The sequence below is a fragment of the Notechis scutatus genome, chromosome 1 (assembly GCF_049901735.1).
Source record: "Notechis scutatus isolate UNSWTSFEM ecotype Mainland chromosome 1, rNotScu1.2, whole genome shotgun sequence".
Taxonomy (NCBI): Eukaryota; Metazoa; Chordata; class Lepidosauria; order Squamata; family Elapidae; genus Notechis; species Notechis scutatus.
The window spans coordinates 179,412,498-179,431,236 of record NC_142009.1 but is presented as its reverse complement, the minus strand read 5'-3'; the positions used below and the strand labels follow the sequence as shown (position 1 = coordinate 179,431,236).

Sequence of the window (18,739 nt, the reverse complement as noted above, 5' to 3'; positions counted from 1 at the left end):
TTAAATTACAAATATAAGATAGTTCTGCATAATCCATGATGTATATTTCTTATGGTACTAGAGAAAAGATAGCATTTTTAGTTCAGCCTTGGGCAATCCAATTTTTAGTAAAAAATAGGATGATGTTTCAGAAGTTGAGAGTTCCTTTTTTGAAGTGATTCTTTTACAACCTCTGTTCCTCAAAACAACATCACTGTTGATAACTTGATTGCAGGCTTTTTGTGCATTGAATAATCCTAATTTAATTACCTATGCTATGTTACAATGTTAATATAAATTAGAGTTTTATAATCCATTCCTGGGGGTCATGCAAAACTCTTTAACTTTTTGCCACGATCCCCTTCTTGATTTAGTGATATTATAGATATTACTGAATTTTATTGACATGGCCTGTTTCTCCAAGGCTAGAAAGCATAAAGTTACATTTTCACAAGGTAAAATCCAGTTTTGGACAAGAAATGGATTGCTGCAAATAATTATCTTTGGAAAATGTTATTCTAAAACACAGAAGATACAATAGTATTAGAAAGTACTTTATTGTTAATAAAGAGTTGTGACAGATTTCTATGAGCTATGAGAAATTAAAATGTATCTTGTCCATTTTTAGATATGACCTGATTCACAGGCTTTAAGCATGTTATCTTGGCTCATCAGAACAGGTCTTGAAAATGAAAAGGGCATCAAATATTTGATGTTTAAAGGAGAAATTAAAGTAGGAATTAACATGAATCTAATATAAATGCTCAGTGTTGTGCAATTCAACATATATTATGCAAATTCTTGAACAACCATTTTGAAACCACAAAGCTTTGTTTCTATAAAGATTTGAAATAGTACAAACTTTTTAGTTTTAACAGATAATTCGTACAATTGGGAGAAAGAAATTCACTTTTTTCTATGGTTTTAATTATACAAATTGTCATTTGCTTATATTTGATTTTATTTACACAATTTATTTAAAATATGTTTGATGTTTGCTGCTCCATATAATATTTACATGCATGCTTAGTAAATATAAACAGCCAACTTCCTCTCTGGATATGGTGCAAGTTGAATTAAACAAACAAGCAAACAAATAAATAACTGGTAACTATTGAAAGCATAATTAGTGATCACTGAGATTCTCCATGGAATTGTCTGATCTCTCTTATAAAGTAAATACTGTATCTTATGAGAGAAATTTCATACTGTACTGGAATAAATCATATATATATAAAATATTTTACATTTATTGGCTAAAAGGAAATTACTGTTCAGCTTCATTGAATGACCATAGTTTCTGATAATATGATAAAAAATAATGCCAATAATGTTTCTTTCTCTGCACTATGCATACTTCCATTGAATGATGCAAATTCCTTAATCTGTTTACTAACATTTTATTTTTTTGTTTTGTTTTATTACTGAATGTATACCCTGCCTTTCTGTTTATACCATCCAAATACTTTGGATGTTGAAATATTTCCATATGATAGGTATATTAATTCTTTGAACATTTAGTTTTTGTAGCTATTTAATATTAAGAAGATAACTTATTTATTTCTAAACCTATTTGCTTATGTTTACTCTGAGTATTGCAAGTCTCTCAAATAACTGTTCAAGATTTGCGAAGGGGGTTTCCTTTATTTTTAATATGGTAGAATGTGTTTGTTACCATATTAAAGATGAAATAGACTCTTAGGTGATCTTTTGTATAGTAGTGGTTCATAATAAAATCTTTTCCCAAAGCCTTTGCCTTAAGATATACATTTTTTTTATTTGTCAGGAAAAGTGTGATGAATGCAATAAATAAAATAGTATTTATTTTACAGGCATTCTATTGGAGATACCAAAGTCCCATTTTGTCTTCAGTCCTGTGTAAAGCCTTTGAAGTATGCTATTGCTGTTAATGATCTTGGCACTGATTATGTACACAGATATGTTGGTAAAGAACCTAGTGGATTAAGATTCAACAAACTGTTCCTCAATGAAGATGGTAAGTTATGTGTGCAATTATCATTTCGTAATATGTTATCTACTGAAATAGATTTGTGTGACAGAGAAGGTTAGTAGGAGGTGGTATTCAGCAGATTCTGACCAGTTCTGGAGAACCTGTAGCGGAAATTTTGAGTAGTTCCGAGAACCGGCAAATACCACCTCTGACTGGAGATTTTACAGTATCTTTCCCTGCCATGCCCACCAAGCCACGCCCACAGAACCAGTAGTAAAAAAATTTGAATCCTACCACTGTCTGGACATCACACATTAAACTATTATTTTGTGCCTTACAAGTCAATGTTAACTTCTGGTCATTACCAGGACAAGTCTCTGCAGTTTTCTTGGTGAAATTTCAGAAGTGGTTTGCCGTTGCCTGCTAACTAGGGCTGAAAGAGATTGATCGGCCCAAGATCACCTGATTGGTTTTGCCTAAAGTGGGACTAAACTTCACAGTCTCTTGGTTTCTAGTCTGGTATCTTATCCAAATATCTCTGGTATCTTTACACCTTAAGAAGAATTTAGCAAATTGAAACAGGTTCAGGAAGAACCATAAAGGATAATTGTGGGACTAAAAAAAAAGTCCTATAAGAAAAAATTGAAGCAATGGGGAATGCTTAACAATTAGCAGAGAAGGCTTGAGGAAGTGACAACATTTTAAAATAGCTGGAAGGATGCTGCGCAAAAGAAGGTCAAGACACATTGTAACCTGAACATGGCTACAGGTTATAGGAGGGCAGATTCTGATTGAATGCTAGAAAAAATATTGAATAGTAAGAACAGGTACTGAGCAGGTACTAGCGGAATCTAGTATCCAGAGAAGTAGTCAGTTCTCCTTTGCTGGATGTGTTCAGCTAGAAGCTAAATGTATTTCTATCAGAAATGTTTAATTCCAGCACCGACCAAGGGTTTGGACTCGGTGGCCTAAATGGCCCATTTCAGTTCTCATTCAGATTAATTGGTTACAGTTTTGACAACACAGTATTTCAAAATATGTGTTTTCTTCCTTTCCTGATGACTTTTTCTTTTTTGTGTGAGAGTTTTCCTGTAGCTTGAAGTATGGGATGTATAGATTTAATTGAACATAGGAAATATTCATGAATTAGCTTCCAAAGATATCCATTATTGTAAAATGAATCTGACACTTCTTCTTTTTTGTAACACTGTATATATTCTTGGCAGATATTTGCTAGTTCTATTTTTTTTCCTTTACCCCATACCTATTTTAAGGGTATCATTAGCTGTTGAATATAAAGAACTTATCCAAGTTCCAAACCATTAGCTTCATATAACTAACTAAGCTTTTGAAAGCTAGGATACAGTGACACCCTTGGCAAGATTCCATGTGTGCAAAGGTTTGCAGTCTGTTCCAAAAGACATATGCCTCAAATGTTATGTCTAAAAATTACTGCCATATGCTAGCTCATAATTTCATTCGGACTAGCGTGCATACGCTTTTATTGACCAATGTTAAATAAAATATACTGGTATTTCTATATCAAAATGTCACCTTAGTTTTCAAAATACCAATCAAGAGCGCAATCTTGAAAGCAGCTGAAATTCAATTTCCCTGCATTCGAAAACCTTTTAGATATTTTTAAACCCTTTGATATTTTTTTTCAAACATCCTAGAACCCATTTTGTATGTGCTCTCATCTTAACTGCTGATTGCCAGCATTTTTATAGGAAAACTAGAAAACAGTAAGTTTTGTACTTGATATTGTATTCTAGGTCAATAGGAACTGTTTTTTGCATACAGAATCATGACTAATTGGTACAATAAAACCCCTTCACATTATACCTTAACTGTTCCTCAGCAGACATTCCCTAGTTGACTGGGTAGAGACAGGCAGAAACAATTGGGAGAACTATTAATTCCCAAGATACCCTCAGCCACATATACAGATACAGATAATCAGAGTTGGAAGGGACCTTGTAGGTCATCTAGTCCAACTCTCCACCCAAGCGGGAGACCCTACACCATTTCTGACAAATGGCAGTCCAATCTCTTCTTGAAAGTCTCAAATGATGGTGCTGCCAAAACTTCCGAGGGCAAGCTGTTCCATTGGTTGATTGTTCTCACTGTCAGAAAGTTTCTCCTTATTTCCAGGTTAAAACTCTCCTTGTTCAGTTTCCATCCATTATTCCTTGTCTGGCCTACAGGCGCTTTAGAAAATAGCTTGACCCCTTCCTCCCTGTGACAGCCCCTCAAATATTGGAAGACCGCTATCATGTCTCCCCTGGTCCTTCTCTTTACTAGACTAGCCAAGCCCAGTTTCTGCAACCGTTCGTTGTATGTTTTAGCCTCCAGTCCCCTAATCATCCTGGTTGCTCTTCTCTGTACTTTTTCTAGAGTCTCAACATCTTTTTTATAATGTGGTGACCAAAACTGGATGCAGTACTCTAGCTGTGGTCTTACTAAGGCTTTATAGAGTGGTATTAGTACTTCCCTTGATCTTGACTGTATATAAGTAGTGATAGCACTTTGGATTACATTTGGAAATCTACTGGTCACCAGTGCAGTTCCTGCAGCAGAGTTCTGATGTGGCAGTTCTATGACTAACAAGTGAGTGTTCATGCCACTGCATTCTACAGAGGAATTATTGAGTCAGTCATCTGTACCTGTATAACTGTCTGGTTTGGTTCTGCAAACCAACAAGACAGACACAGATTCAGAGGAGTAATTAGGACTGCAGAAAAAACAATGACTACCAATCTGCCTTCAATCAAGGACCTGTATACTGCACGAGTCAAAAACGAGGACTGTGAAAATATCTACAGACTCCTCACATCCTGAACATAAACTGTTTCAACTCCTACCCTCAAAACAACACTATAGAGCACTGCTCACCAGAACAACTAGACACAAGAACAGTTTTTTTCCGAATGCCATCACCCTACTAAACAAATAATTCTCTCAACACTGCCCAACTATTTACAAAGTCTGTATTACTATTACTGTTAATCTTCTCATCATTCCTTATCACCTATCCCTTCCCACTTGTGACTGTATAACTGTAACTTTGTAGTTTGTATCCTTACGATTTATATTGACTGTTTCCTAGTATGATTTGATTGCTTATTGTACCCTATGTACCCTATTGTACCCTATGACTATTATTAAGTGTTATACCTTATGATTCTTGACTCAATGTATCTTTTCTTTTATGTACACTGAGACCATGTGCACCAAGAAAAATTCCTTGTGTGTCCAATCACGCTTGGCCAATAAAGAATTCTATTCTATTCTATTCTATTCTATTCTATTCTATTCTATTCTATTCTATTCTATTCTATTCTATTCTATTCTATTCTATTCTATCCCATCCCATCCCATCCCATCCCATCCCATCCCATTCCATTCTGGGTGAGCTGCCATTTCCAGGTGGTTGTCAAGGGTAGACTCATGAAGAGCATATTGTAGTAATCTAATCAAAAGTTAGTAGGGGTATCTTGTACCGTGTAGTTGGCACACCAGCCAACGTTATGCAAAAGTCCTGGCCATGACCATCATCTGCTCTTTCTGAGGGAGCACAGCTTCTACAAAAGCCAGAGACAGTATAGATGGCTTCTGATTCAACAGCCATTCCACCTTATTTGGACTGAGTTTGTGTAAAAGATAAATCAGAAAATCTATTGAGTTTTCAAACTGCAAATTTTCATTGTTGATTTCAGATGTTGAATAGCAATAGCACTTAGACTTCTATACCACTTTACAGTGCTTTACAGCCCTCTCTAAGCAGTTTACGGTGTCAGTATATAACCCCCAACAATCTGGGTCCTCATGCTAATAGAAATTTGATGGTCAGAATTGCCAGACTCTCTGATTTCATCTTTTAAATGAGGCTATAGAGTCCTGACCATATGTGTTTGCATAATCACATGGAAGTGCCTAATGTAATGGAGAAAAAAAATGCAGATATTTATTTGTTTAAAGGTGAAGCATTATTAAATTGAAGTGTATCTGTAAGAAAATGTGTATCGGGAGTAAAAAAAAAAAACTTAGTAAAATATGGGATAGTATGTGAAGATGATTTAGGTTAGTGACCCCAAACTTTTTGGGCACCAGGGACTGGTTCTGCAGAGAGAGGCTTTTCTGTGGAATGGAGTGGGTGTGTTTTCATGTACTACTGCATCCCGCAGACAGGGCTTCATTTGTTTGTGTGGTCTGGATTCTGGCATGCTGTGGACCAGTGCCGGTCCACAGACCAGGGGTTGGGAACCCCTGATTTAGGTTACCTTTACCATGACCTGAGTTTAATAACAATCTCTCTTATTTTAACCAAATGACAAAATTAAAAGGATAAAAATGTATGATTTGGAAATATTTATCAAATCCTGAATTGGATTGAAATTGTCCAACTAATTGTTATGCACAATCATAGTTGCTATTTCATTTTGGGATTGAATATATAGTAATATAAATGATAGAATAAAACTGAAGGATGATGTAAAGAATAGGCAGAAGTTCATGTGATATTGAAAAGCAGGTTAGTATTAAAAAGCAAAGAAAGAAAATATCAGGATTCATCATCTTAATTAGATGGAATGCATGGCATCAGCTGACTATGAGAAAGATAGCTATGAATAGTATGACTAATTTGTGTAGAAGCTTTGTTTATTTCATTTATTTGAAGATACATTTCTGTGATTAGATCCTTTTTTTATTATTTCACAGACAAACCTCATAATCCTATGGTGAATGCTGGAGCAATTGTGATCACCTCTTTGATCAAGGTAAAATATGTACAGTGAATATTTCTGACAGTTGCACTGTAAATAGTTTATAAGAAATTATAAGCAGAATTAGATTACATATAGACATGGGAATTTTTCCTGTATTGCTTCTTGCAGACCATAGAAGCATGTAGTCATTAACACTTGTGTGCCTCTGAAATTGTTTTCAGTGCTTGTTTTTCAGCTGCCTGTTGCTCCCCAAATTCAAAAAGGAGTTTTGGGATACGGAGCAAGATAATGTTTAAGGGGGAATGTTGCTGGTATGTTTCTCTTTCTCTTTCCCCACCTCCTTCCCTTTTAGTTTGAAAGACTTTAATAAAATCCCAAGCTGCTTTTGAAACTGGGTTTGATAAAAGTTTCTTTCTTTGAAAAAATGAATATAAATATATCTTACTAGATTGTGGAATGAAATATTTTGATGTGAAAATATTATATTAGACAAACTTGGGAATTTTTAAAATAAAGAACACTGCTCACTGATAAAGTTACAAATTGAATCTTTTAGAAATTTTAATATGGAGTTTCATGTTTTGGTAAATTTATTTTATAAATGAGTTAGAGTTATGCTTCCATTGAAAGAACTATTTTTTCATTAAATAATTCAATTTATATTTCAATTTATACACTCATGAGATATAAAGTTAAATCCCTTGGTGCTTCTTTAATATTAAATATTGTTACTTTTGGAAGTAATAATTTTTTTCCTTAGAAAAATATATTTTTAAAACGTTTGGCTTAATAATTAACAGTGTAGTGTTTTTAGACAGATCTCCACAATTAAAGAATATGTCCTTTGAATTGCAGGTTATTGTTAATCTTTAAAAGTGTGTATGTGTGTGTGTGTGTGTGTGTTTGTGTGTGTATATATATATGGTATTCAGCTTTGTTCGGGTATTTTCCCACGTCATTATAGTTGTGCTTTTAAAGTTGTAGCAACGTTTCGGCAGAATCTCATCTGCCATCATCAGGCTTCTGTATTGTGTTAGTCTGTGAGTCAGACTTTTACAGCTGTCTGACTTTTACAGCTGTCTGACGAACACAATATAGAAGCCTGATGATGGCAGATGAGATTCTATCTATCTATCTATCTATCTATCTATCTATCTATCTATCTATCTATCTATCTATCTATATGATATCTCAGAAAGAGTTTTAAAGAACATTGTCCCTTCTCCTTAATTTTGTAATAGAGAAATCAAAATGGAGATTTTAAATATTTGATTATATCATATCCTTATAGCTTTAATTATGAAAGGCTATTTTATTTTTGCCTCGTGGTTTTCTGCTTCTGTGTAAAAAATTCCTGCTTTAAACATTTATCTTTAATAGCTGTAGGTGAAGGAAAATGGCCTTAAATTCGACAGGTAAATTTATTCATGCTTATTTTTTTTTCTAGAGGTTTAAATAACTTAAAATTCAGCTTGGCAATAAGATTTTAAAATAAGTGGTAGGTAGTTCATCAGACAGTTCAGTGTATTTCTTGTTCTCACAATAGCCTTTTATATAGTAACCCAATATCACATGAAGTGCACACATGTTTGGAAATTCATTTTATTAAAATTAATGAATTGCCAATCAAATGCATACTTTATTGGCAGGAAAAATCCACTTTAGGTTTCAGGCCATTAGAGTATATTGCAGTTTTTCTTTGTACTGCATGTAGTCGTAATATAAAAACACAGCAACAGGGTTACAAGTCAGTGCATTGAAACTTTGCATGTAGTCTCTGCATGTCTAGCAGACATAAACCTCCATATTGCATCATTATTTGTTTACAGTGATTGTAAGACATTTATGTGTTCCATCTTCTGGGAAGCTATTTTATAAAGTAGTTTTACGAATTGGAAAATTCAAGAAATTATATTAAAATTAAAGTTTCTAATCTTTCCCTTAAGTTTATTTAAATCTTACTCTCATAAATTAGATATATTTTGAAGTGCTGTAAAGTGTGTGACATTTTAACAGCCTTACAAAGTTATAGAACCTAGTTGTCCATTTTCATAGAAAACACTTTTGTAAATATTCTCTTTTTAATTAATTAGCTGAAAGCATTTGTCATTACTGGACAAATCAACATTTATGTGCATTTTGCATCTTTAATTGAAGGTTAAATCCTAGAAATTCAGTAATTTACCTGGAAGAAAGGCAATTCTGAATTTATAACAATCCTTCCCAAAAGAAAGAGTAGACTCTGTATGTATATGTGCACACATATACATACATAAATTCTGTGCAATACCCTGTTTTCTCATTGTAACAACCTACGGTCCATTTTGTGTGACCCTCCCTTCCTAAAGCCTTATTCCAAAAAAAGGTCTAGATCAGGACAGAACAAAATAAAATTCCCCTACCAATTGAAATTAATTATTTGTAAAAGAATGGGCATGTATAGAATCCATTTACTGCCATCTGCATATAGAACCATTTCCTTCCTCACGCTGAAATTGCGGTTATATATGCAAACAGAATTTTGGTGAGGTGAACCTATGCCAGAAAGCAAAGACTTCCCCTCTTCCCTTTCCCTGCAAGCAGTGGGATAAATTTTAGGGTAATTTTAGGATAAAGGTATTAATGTTTTTTAGCAGGAACGTCTGCTATTATTTATATCTTCTGCTTTTCATATTTTATTTCATTCTTATCATTAGAAAGTTGGAATATCTCCTTCATTCACAGATTTGCAAGAAATCTGTGAGTTAGCTATGTCACAAGTACAGATGAAATTCTTACGCGTGCACAAATATTTGATAATTCTTAGTGCAACTTATTTTTATTTCATGATAGCTTTTTCAGTCAACTGATATTTGAAAATAGCAAAGCAAGGCCTGTTTAATTCCACTTATTTTGGATTACAATTCAAATAGTTATACAAAGACTATGTGAATAGCTAAATCATATTCACCTATCTGTGGCTCTTTTATTTGTATTACATAGCATCATTAAAGTCAAAATAAGAATAAGTTATCTTGAGCATGGGTGAGGAATCTTGTTGTTTCTCACTTTTGGATTATGCTTTCATCAACTTCCATGGTGACCAAGGCTAATAGGAAATGGAGAGCCACGGGTTACCCCCACTGTTCTATAATATTTTCCTTGTCTGTTAAAGTGGGGCGTCCATGCAGAGACACAGCTTCTCCCTTACATGTTTCCTGCTACTATTCTAGAAAAGGGAGTTTAAGATTTCTTCCTGGCAGCTTGCCAACTAGCTGGCTGGCAGTCTTTCGGTGAATATTATAATTGGGGAATGATATCACCAGGATAGTGGTATTAAATTTCTCATTAAGGCTGAAGCAGAAACCTTTTTTCCCCAATGCAATTTGACCAAAAATACCAATTGCAGTTGGCATGTGGAGGAGGTCCCAAAAGGCCCTCTTTTCCTATGTGCTATAGTATCAGTGAAAATTGTGCTGCCCCCTTCCTTGCAGCCAATAACAAATAAAAAATTAACCAGCTCTGTAATGTGAGATCTAGTCTAATTTATGGATGCATCTATATAAGATTAGATAAAAGTGGGATAAAATAATAATATGCCAAATCCAGTCTAATCATCCGACTGGCTGTGCAACCAATCATAATAATGTTGGCATTGACAAAATCACAATTGCAAAAGTCAGCTTTACTTGGAATAACATCCTACAATAATATCTTTAATATTATTAAACAACATTTGCCTAATCCTGAATCAATGAGAAGGACTTAATAGGTGGGCAAAAATGCCATAATAAGTCTAAACATCTGGATGACTGTGCAATAGTGACATGACTAGAAGGTTTGTTTGTAAATACTGTAGAGATTACTTAGATGTGCCTTTGATTTTAATCTGGAAAGATGTTCTTATTCTTTTAGTGTTGTGCATGCTCTGTATCATTTATTTGTTAGTTATGGTAATACATGGTTTCAGTCAATAAAGCTTTCTGGATAATAAAAGAGCTCAACAACAGAACATACCATAGCTTTTATATTGGCATTTGAATCCCAAAGTTTAAATGTATACGCAGCCTCACATTCTTTGTGACAATTGTTAACAAAACAATATGAGGTGGTCCAGAGAAGATGAACACTTGTGAGGCAGAAAAAAGTATTACTCTTAAGAATTTCTGCTCAATGAAATTACAAAACAAATATTTGCAAGGAATGCCATCTTAACTAGCATTAAGAGTACATTACATAACATTTCGGGATGAATCCTTCCTTTGATTTGGCCTTGCAATTCTGTTTTAATTGAGATTTATAGATTTATAAATTTATTCATTCATTCAATTTGTGCCACCCATCATCTAAACAAGTGACTCTGGGTGGTGAACGTTCTTAAAAGAATTCCTGTCATAAATACAAAATTAAAATGCATAGCAGCCAAGAGAGATATCACAATTGACTATTGTTAACACAACCAAAAGATGGGATCCTTTGTATGCTCTGGCCCCCAGACTTGGGCATAGAATTAGGCCTTTAGGACCTTATAGATAAGCCAGCAGGGTTGGGGCCATTGTAATCTCTGCAGGGAGATTTTCCAGTGCAGGTGCTGTGGCAGGAAGGGCTCATCTTCTGGTCCTGCTAATTATCATTTCCCGGCCAATGGTACCCAAAATATGCCCATTCTGCTGGAAAGAAACACCTGGGAAAAAAATGGTCCCGTGGATAATGTGGTCCCAAGTCATGAATGACTTTAAAAGCGACAACCAACACTGGTATATTTGGCATATCATTGTTTTTTTTCTTTATCTGTGTTACTAGATAAACAAAGTTGAGAATATTTAATATTTTTCTTTTTGGCTTCTTAGGAAATATGTTATGGCCATATAGTTATGCCCATCTCAGAATATAATTTGAACAGGACTTTTTAGTTTTTTTTTCAGTCTGTGGAACCTGTAAAATATGCTTCTTGTGGTCAAAGTTCAAAATAAAATTCAATAGTTAAAAAAGCAGATTGCATATAAAAAAGAACAAGTTGTAAAATCAACTGAGCTTATCAATCGGTCATCTATACATTTTACATATGAGATAGCAGAATTTAGCTACATTTAGAGCAACAGAATTATCCAAAAGAAGAATTTTTAATATTTTTTTTGGAATGAACCATTTAAGCAGGAAATAGCTTAAATGTGGGGTTATCAACTCTGATTATGTACCAGGATAAAACAGGTAATGTATTATAGTTTAACCATTTCAATAACCCCTTTTCCACATGGGCAAAACCTTAGAAAGCCATATAATCTGTTTGTTTGTTTTTAAATAAAATCCCAGAATTTCTGATCAAGAGGAAAAGCTCTATTGATAGAAGTTTGGCTGTGCTCAGGTCAACTTCTTTTGCTCTTAGTCTCTCAAAGAATTCAAGTTTTCATGGTACTATACAGTACTATGGAGCAAAAATATTTTTCTATGATGTTCACCTCTTAATTCATACGTGGAATCAACTCTGTGCTCTCGGTGAATCCACTGTGTTATTTCTAGATATATACAGCTTAAATGAATGTGAAATAATCACTAGCTTTAAACATAAATACTGTAAAAACAGCAGTTGGAGATAAATCACTGTTGTTAATTATAACACTTCCTAAGTGAGATTGTGGAAGAACCAAAGTGTCTGAAATATGGTGACAGAAAAACAATTTATTGCCATGTTCTGCAATGATATTCAAGTATTATATGACAAAGTACACTATAAAAATCACAAATATATGATGCTATTAAAGAAGAAAATTTCAGCACTTTCAGTAAAGTCTTAAAATATGGTGACTCCATATACCTGTCTATATAGCTTTCTTGTGATAATAAGGAAGTGGGTTTGCCATTTTTAGAATTTTTGCCTCAAAATTATGTTAATAATAATATTTGATATACCGAATTAATGTATAGCCTCCCTTTAAAATATATTACTTTTTCATCTTTCTTGCAACCAATAAAGGGATTATTGCTTTACTCTACAGGACAGCCCTTTATTTTCTTATATAGATATTAATACATCTGTATAGAATTGAATCAACTAGAATGATATAAATTATATAATAAGACATGGGGTTTTAAAGCAGTGCTTCATTGAACAACTCATCATGGTTCAAATATAGCAAGTCATAAATAATAATTTAGAAACAACAGGAAACAGATCCATAGCTGAAGTGATATTCAACTTAAATTCAGACACACACATGTTAAATGCACGTACAAAAAAGTACAGTATTAAAAATGAAATACAGTACAAAAATTAGACAGTGTAGTCCTGTGTTAATGAAATGTTCTAGTCCATAGCTACAAAAACATTTTAATTGGATTTGAGGATTATTTCTATGCTTTAAATGTTCCAACCATATAAGGTGAACATAGGTCACCTTATACAGAATATGATAAAATGTTGGTGTCATTTCTGCAGAAAGCTCCAGTATATATACTGTCTTCTGATACTGAAATACTACCATATAACTCCAATATGCCTTTTTATTAGAGTGGTGTTTTAAAATACAGATAGGGTAGGATATATACTATTTTACTATAATAAAACTAGTTTGTTGAATAAGTAACTCTTCAGAAATAAGTTGACAATTTAGAAAATCCACATAAATAAATCATGTGACCTGCTTAAATCAGCAGTACTAAGCATAAATCTTAATATAATTTGATGTTTGGTATATTTCTATACGACTGACCTAGTATCTTAAAATTGAAACATATATATAATTATTTTATTATTTTTAAGTTCTGATTGCATGCTGGTAGAATTTTGGTATATATAAAATATGATCCCTACTGATTTAATATTGACATGTGTATAATTATATAAAATATGCATGTGTGATGTGTCATTGGATTGTTACAGTCTTAAAATATTTTGTGTTCCGAGGCTTATATTTTGTATATACACAATAGTGTGCATATACACATAAATATACATGCAAGCATGCACACTATAAGTGTATATATGTATATATTATGTTTGTGAAGTTAAATATTGCATGGAACATTTGTAGACAGATTAATTGCTTGTAATTTTATAAGTAAATCTCCACAGATTGGAAAAATAGCCCTTCCAAAATAAAAGTTGCTTTTATTCTTTCTCATATTCCATCTTCAAACTAAAGTCGTATTTTCCATATTGTTAAGGTGGGGATGTGGGAAAATAACTGTTGCAATATTTGGTATCTTGTTTTAATGCTGACTTTACTTTTATTTGTTTTCCTTAAAGAAAAATGTGTCATGATCAAATGAAATGACATTGTTAAGATCATGGAGTTCAGGTGCTATTGGAAAAAAATCCAGTATTTAAATGTTTAAATATGCTTATTCATACTTCTATTAGTGGAATTGTGAAAATATACTGTTTTCTTGGATGTCAAAATACTCTGGAGTTTAAAGCCAAGAAAATTCTAAATATGATAAATGCTGAAATAAGTTTGCTTTGCTTATATGCTCAGACTCTTGCTTGGTTTATTGATTCTGCTAATGGTTTCAAAATAATGAAGGCTTTGGATTTTATTGTTCTGGGGTTGGGTTTTTTTTTTTTTTTTTTTGAGGGGTGGGGAGAGAGAATGAGGTCTTGCATTAAGCATCTTTCTCCTTTTGTCAGATATAGGGGAGAAATGCAAAACTTGTTTCAGTTTAACTGTTTTAACAATGCAACAATGATCAGTATAGCATCCCATAACTAATGCCGCCCCCTCCCACTTTCCCAAGCAACATTCACTGTGCATTTAAAAGGTTTTTGTGGTTTAAATGTTGTTACATATTTTACAGCATTAGGATCTATGGAATATTTTGACAACTGCAACAGTTCAATGAAGTTGGTAATTTCTTCTTTTAATTATTTTTCATTGAACAGATTTGGAGTTACCCTTTTTTTTTTTAAAAAAAAGTTTGTTTTTCTAATGCTTTTCAACACATTGCATAATCTTTTAGCATATTAAATAGCCTTTGACTCTATGGGTATCAGCATTTTAATTTGATTGATGTTGACACAATAGTATGGTATTCTTTCAGCTGGTGAGCATACGTGAATGACTGTACATCACTAGATGAGCTGGTGCTTGTGGCTTCACGGATTGTCTGCAAGGTCCTAATCCACTATAGAATGGGAAATGAGGCTGGCTTTATACATTTCATTGAGTAGAATGCTGGTACATACAGGCTTCAAGGTTTTCCCCCCCTTAAACTAACATTGTGAAAGTAATGTTTCATGGATTGTTTAGCTTGAGGCCTTTAAATCTGAATTTGTCTGCTTTAAAAAAAATGATAATTCCAGTAAATACTTTTTTAAATGTCTAGCAGCTTAAATGTTAGGGATACAGAAAAAACTGCCAGAATATTCTTGCAATAATCAACGAAGTTGATTTGCTGTGTTACTGTAATCTTATTTTTAAAAAAACCATATCTACCTTGTTCAGTCTCATCTCTACAGAACCTTTTAGCTATTTCATATTACTTATTTTTGAAATTTTGGATCTGGAAACCTAAATGTTTCTGAAATTAAAATACCAAATGTAGAAAAAAAATTGCACATGCTCTTTAGGGTATATTTTTACTTGAAGGAATATCCTTTTTATTACCCAGATAAAAATATAAAAGATTTTGATACTCCGACCTCAGTGTAGGCATTCCCATTTTCTGTTAAAGGCTTGCTCCCTCCCAGCATATCTTTTATGCAGACTCTTTGCTTCAGTCAAGGTTCATTAATACACAAGCATGCCTATGTACACACAATTTTAAACTGTACACATTTACTATAGCAATAATCAATTTGTTATGTTTTCTTAACACAATTCTTTGAATTTAAGAGCATCATTATGTTTAATAATCTACCAGTCTCTGTGGTGCCAAACTGGGAGTCAGTAAATATTCATCATTTTGTGATATTCTTTCTACTCTTAAACGTTCAGTTGTGAACTTAAAAAATGAATGTTTTTGTTATCCCAGTTTGTTAACACTGATGGCTGAAATATAAAGATACTAATGGGAGGTTTATTTATTTAAATCTGCACATGCAGATGCTCCTATCAGCATATTTAATCATACCCAATCTTTATTTTAATGCAGTTGACTTATTAGTTCTACCTAGCATTTAAAAGCTACCTCTACAAAACAGTATTAATAGTATTAATTACAAATAACTTGTAATTCAACAAAAAAAATTAAAAAAATCATGGAAAATTAATGGAGTCACTGATTACATTTAAAATAAAACTAAGTTCAGCTCTATTGTTTTACATTGGTAATGTTTTTAACAGGCAATGTTAAAGTATTGTAATGCTTTGTATAACAATTCAGTAATCTAACTCTACCATAGGTATATAGACTAACAAATAAAACTCTAGTCTAATAATACATAATAGCATTTAAGTAACAATGAAACAAATTAATCTATAATTAAAGTTCCCTTGTATTAATAAACTTTGTAAATGTGTCTTCTTTCCTTTCAGCAAGGAGCAAATAATGCTGAAAAGTTTGACTATGTAAGCAAATCTTTTAATTGTTACAATTGTTATTTTCTCTAATTTTAAGTGTTACAAAATAGTGTTGCTGTGCCCCATATTTTCACTTCACACCTTTTTATTAACTGAACTCAAAAGTCGCTTGAATTGGAATTGGACTCTAATTTGATTGTAAGGAACAATTTAATTATCTGTTTTATATTTAAAACACATATTTAATATACTTTATATTTATAAACTATAATGTAGCAACACTGGAGGAAAGCTTCACTGATTTTTACAAGTGTTTTTTCTCTTATGTGAAATTTAGAAACATTTGCTTTTCAGTTTTAAACTAAAAGCAGAATGTCACTGAATTTCAACTAGACTAAAATGTATGTAGTGTTTTAACTTAAATTAAGATAAAAATATTAATTTCTAATTTAAACTAACAAGAATTTTAGTTTAGACATCACAGTAAATAGTAATTTATATTAAAGCAGAAAATGTCTTCATTCTTTCTTGTGGAATATATTTGTTCTTACAGAATGACAACATTGCTTAATATCTAAACCTAAATCAGTTATTTGCACTGAATACTTACTACTAAGTGCTTTTTGGTACATTTTGAAAAAAATAATCCTGCTTTCCTTAGGTGATGCAGTTCATGAATAAAATGGCTGGAAACGAATATGTTGGTTTCAGTAATGCCACGTAAGTATGTTTCCTAGATTAATTTTGACATGACAAGCAATAGTTAATATTAATGCTGTACATATTTTATTTTATTAGTCAAATCTTTGCTTCAGCTAAGACTTTGGGCATAGGAGAAATTTTTTCCTTTATGCTAGATTTCTGTAGAAATGTCAGGGTTCCAAGTAACCCTGAAGCTGCCTGACTGAGGCCATTTTGAGACTTCAGTGCTGACAAGTACTGCACCTTATGGCACTGTCTCTTCAAAAAACCAAGGGAAAAGGGAAGAAAAAATTCTTGTTCCTTTCCTCCATTAAGAGTTGAAAATATAGGAGAAAGAGAAATTATTTCTCTTCTACAGGTTTGGTTTTGCTAAAAACATCAATTTTGCCTCATCATTGTTGCCCCCTTCAAATAATTGTGGCCCCCTGTAGAGAGAAAGTAGTAAGTTTTTTCTTTCCCTCGAAAGGTTGTTCAAGAAGCACCACAAGGCATGCTTTTCTGTAACAATTCAGCTTGTAACACTGCAGCATGAATTTGCTGTGTAGTTTCTGTCTATTGGAATGGTGATGGTTAACTTTCTGTCTTATATTGCATTCCTATGTTTCACTTAACATCTAAATAAGTTCTATTGTATTCTCAAGTAGTTAATTCACAAAACTTAATTTACAAAAATTGTTTAGTTTAATACTGAATAGCTAATGCTTTGCATTGAGGCTTCTAATATGCAACAACATTAATCTGTTCTTTTTAATGTAATTTCCACACAACAATAGTCTGTGCCTTCCCAAACTTCATAGTTGTTGCTAGAGTTAACAACAATTTTAAAAAACAAATATCTCACTAATAGTATTGTTAATAAGTATTTAGTGGTTTGATATCCATTTCTGTTTCTTTTTCTCAGATTCCAGTCTGAAAGAGAGAGTGGAGACAGAAACTTTGCAATAGGCTATTATTTGAAAGAGAAAAAGGTATGCTTTTTAGTTATATTTATTCTGCTTCCTTAAATGTATGTAATGTCAATTGAACAAACTACAAATAACATTTTATTTCTTCATCATGACAATAAAGCTAAATACAATATTGATATCATAAGAATGCAGTGATGGTGTTATCTTTCCATTTTGGTCTCTGTGATTTACACAAATGAATTAATGGCACCTGTACAAAGCCTCATGTGGAACAGAAACATTTGATGTGTATATCACTTCTTGCATATATGTTACTTAACATGGCTTGCACTGAATCCTTCAGTTTGTTTTCAACCAATTTATTTCCCAATCTTTCTGGATCTGCATTGTTTTTGCATCTGGTTGCATGTTCTCTATATTCAGCATTATGATCTTTAGTAACCTCTTTATAAATGTCGGTGCTGAGGGAGCAAGCTTTCCCTTTCATATGGGCATAAATTGTGTCTCTCTGCATCAGAAAATATCTCTTGTTTTGGATATTCCTCCAAGAGAGCTTGCATCCAAAGTATCAGCATTCTCTGGCAAATCTACCCAACTATCCTGGTTCTGGTGACTATGAGGAGAAGTGCAGGAATCATAACCTGAATCGGATGCAAAGTAAACAATTAAATATATGACCTTTTAAAAAAAAAATCACAATTGCAAGCAAGTAACTTGTCATATCTACAAAGAGAAATCTGTGGGTTATGCTTGTTAATATACATGCATGAAACAAAAGATGGATATTCCGATTAGCTTCACAAAGATCATTACTGAAATCCTTGTAACATTACTCATATTAATAGTAGCTAATGTAATATTACTTTAAAGTTAACACAATGACATTACGTTCTCATTAGATGTTTTATTCCCATTTGGATTACCAAGAAGTAATGTGTGTGTGTTGGGGGGAGAGATCATCTTATTCATCTTACTTCCTTCTCCGTCTGGTTTTAATGACAGAGGAAAAAAGAATGGGACAAAGATGTAAAA

At 32.9% G+C, this 18,739-nt stretch overlaps 1 protein-coding gene across 2 annotated transcripts in view; it reads left to right on the top strand.

Annotated features, from left to right (window-relative positions):
- GLS (glutaminase) overlaps positions 1 to 18,739 on the top strand; it is an 85,084-nt gene that overhangs the window by 18,959 nt on the left and 47,386 nt on the right. For both annotated transcript variants that reach the window (XM_026667993.2, XM_026667994.2), the window contains exons 6-10: positions 1,812 to 1,975; positions 6,653 to 6,711; positions 16,113 to 16,145; positions 16,759 to 16,817; positions 17,701 to 17,767. In XM_026667993.2, coding sequence (XP_026523778.1) covers positions 1,812 to 1,975; positions 6,653 to 6,711; positions 16,113 to 16,145; positions 16,759 to 16,817; positions 17,701 to 17,767 — 382 coding nt within the window. The remainder of the gene's footprint in view (positions 1 to 1,811; positions 1,976 to 6,652; positions 6,712 to 16,112; positions 16,146 to 16,758; positions 16,818 to 17,700; positions 17,768 to 18,739) is intronic.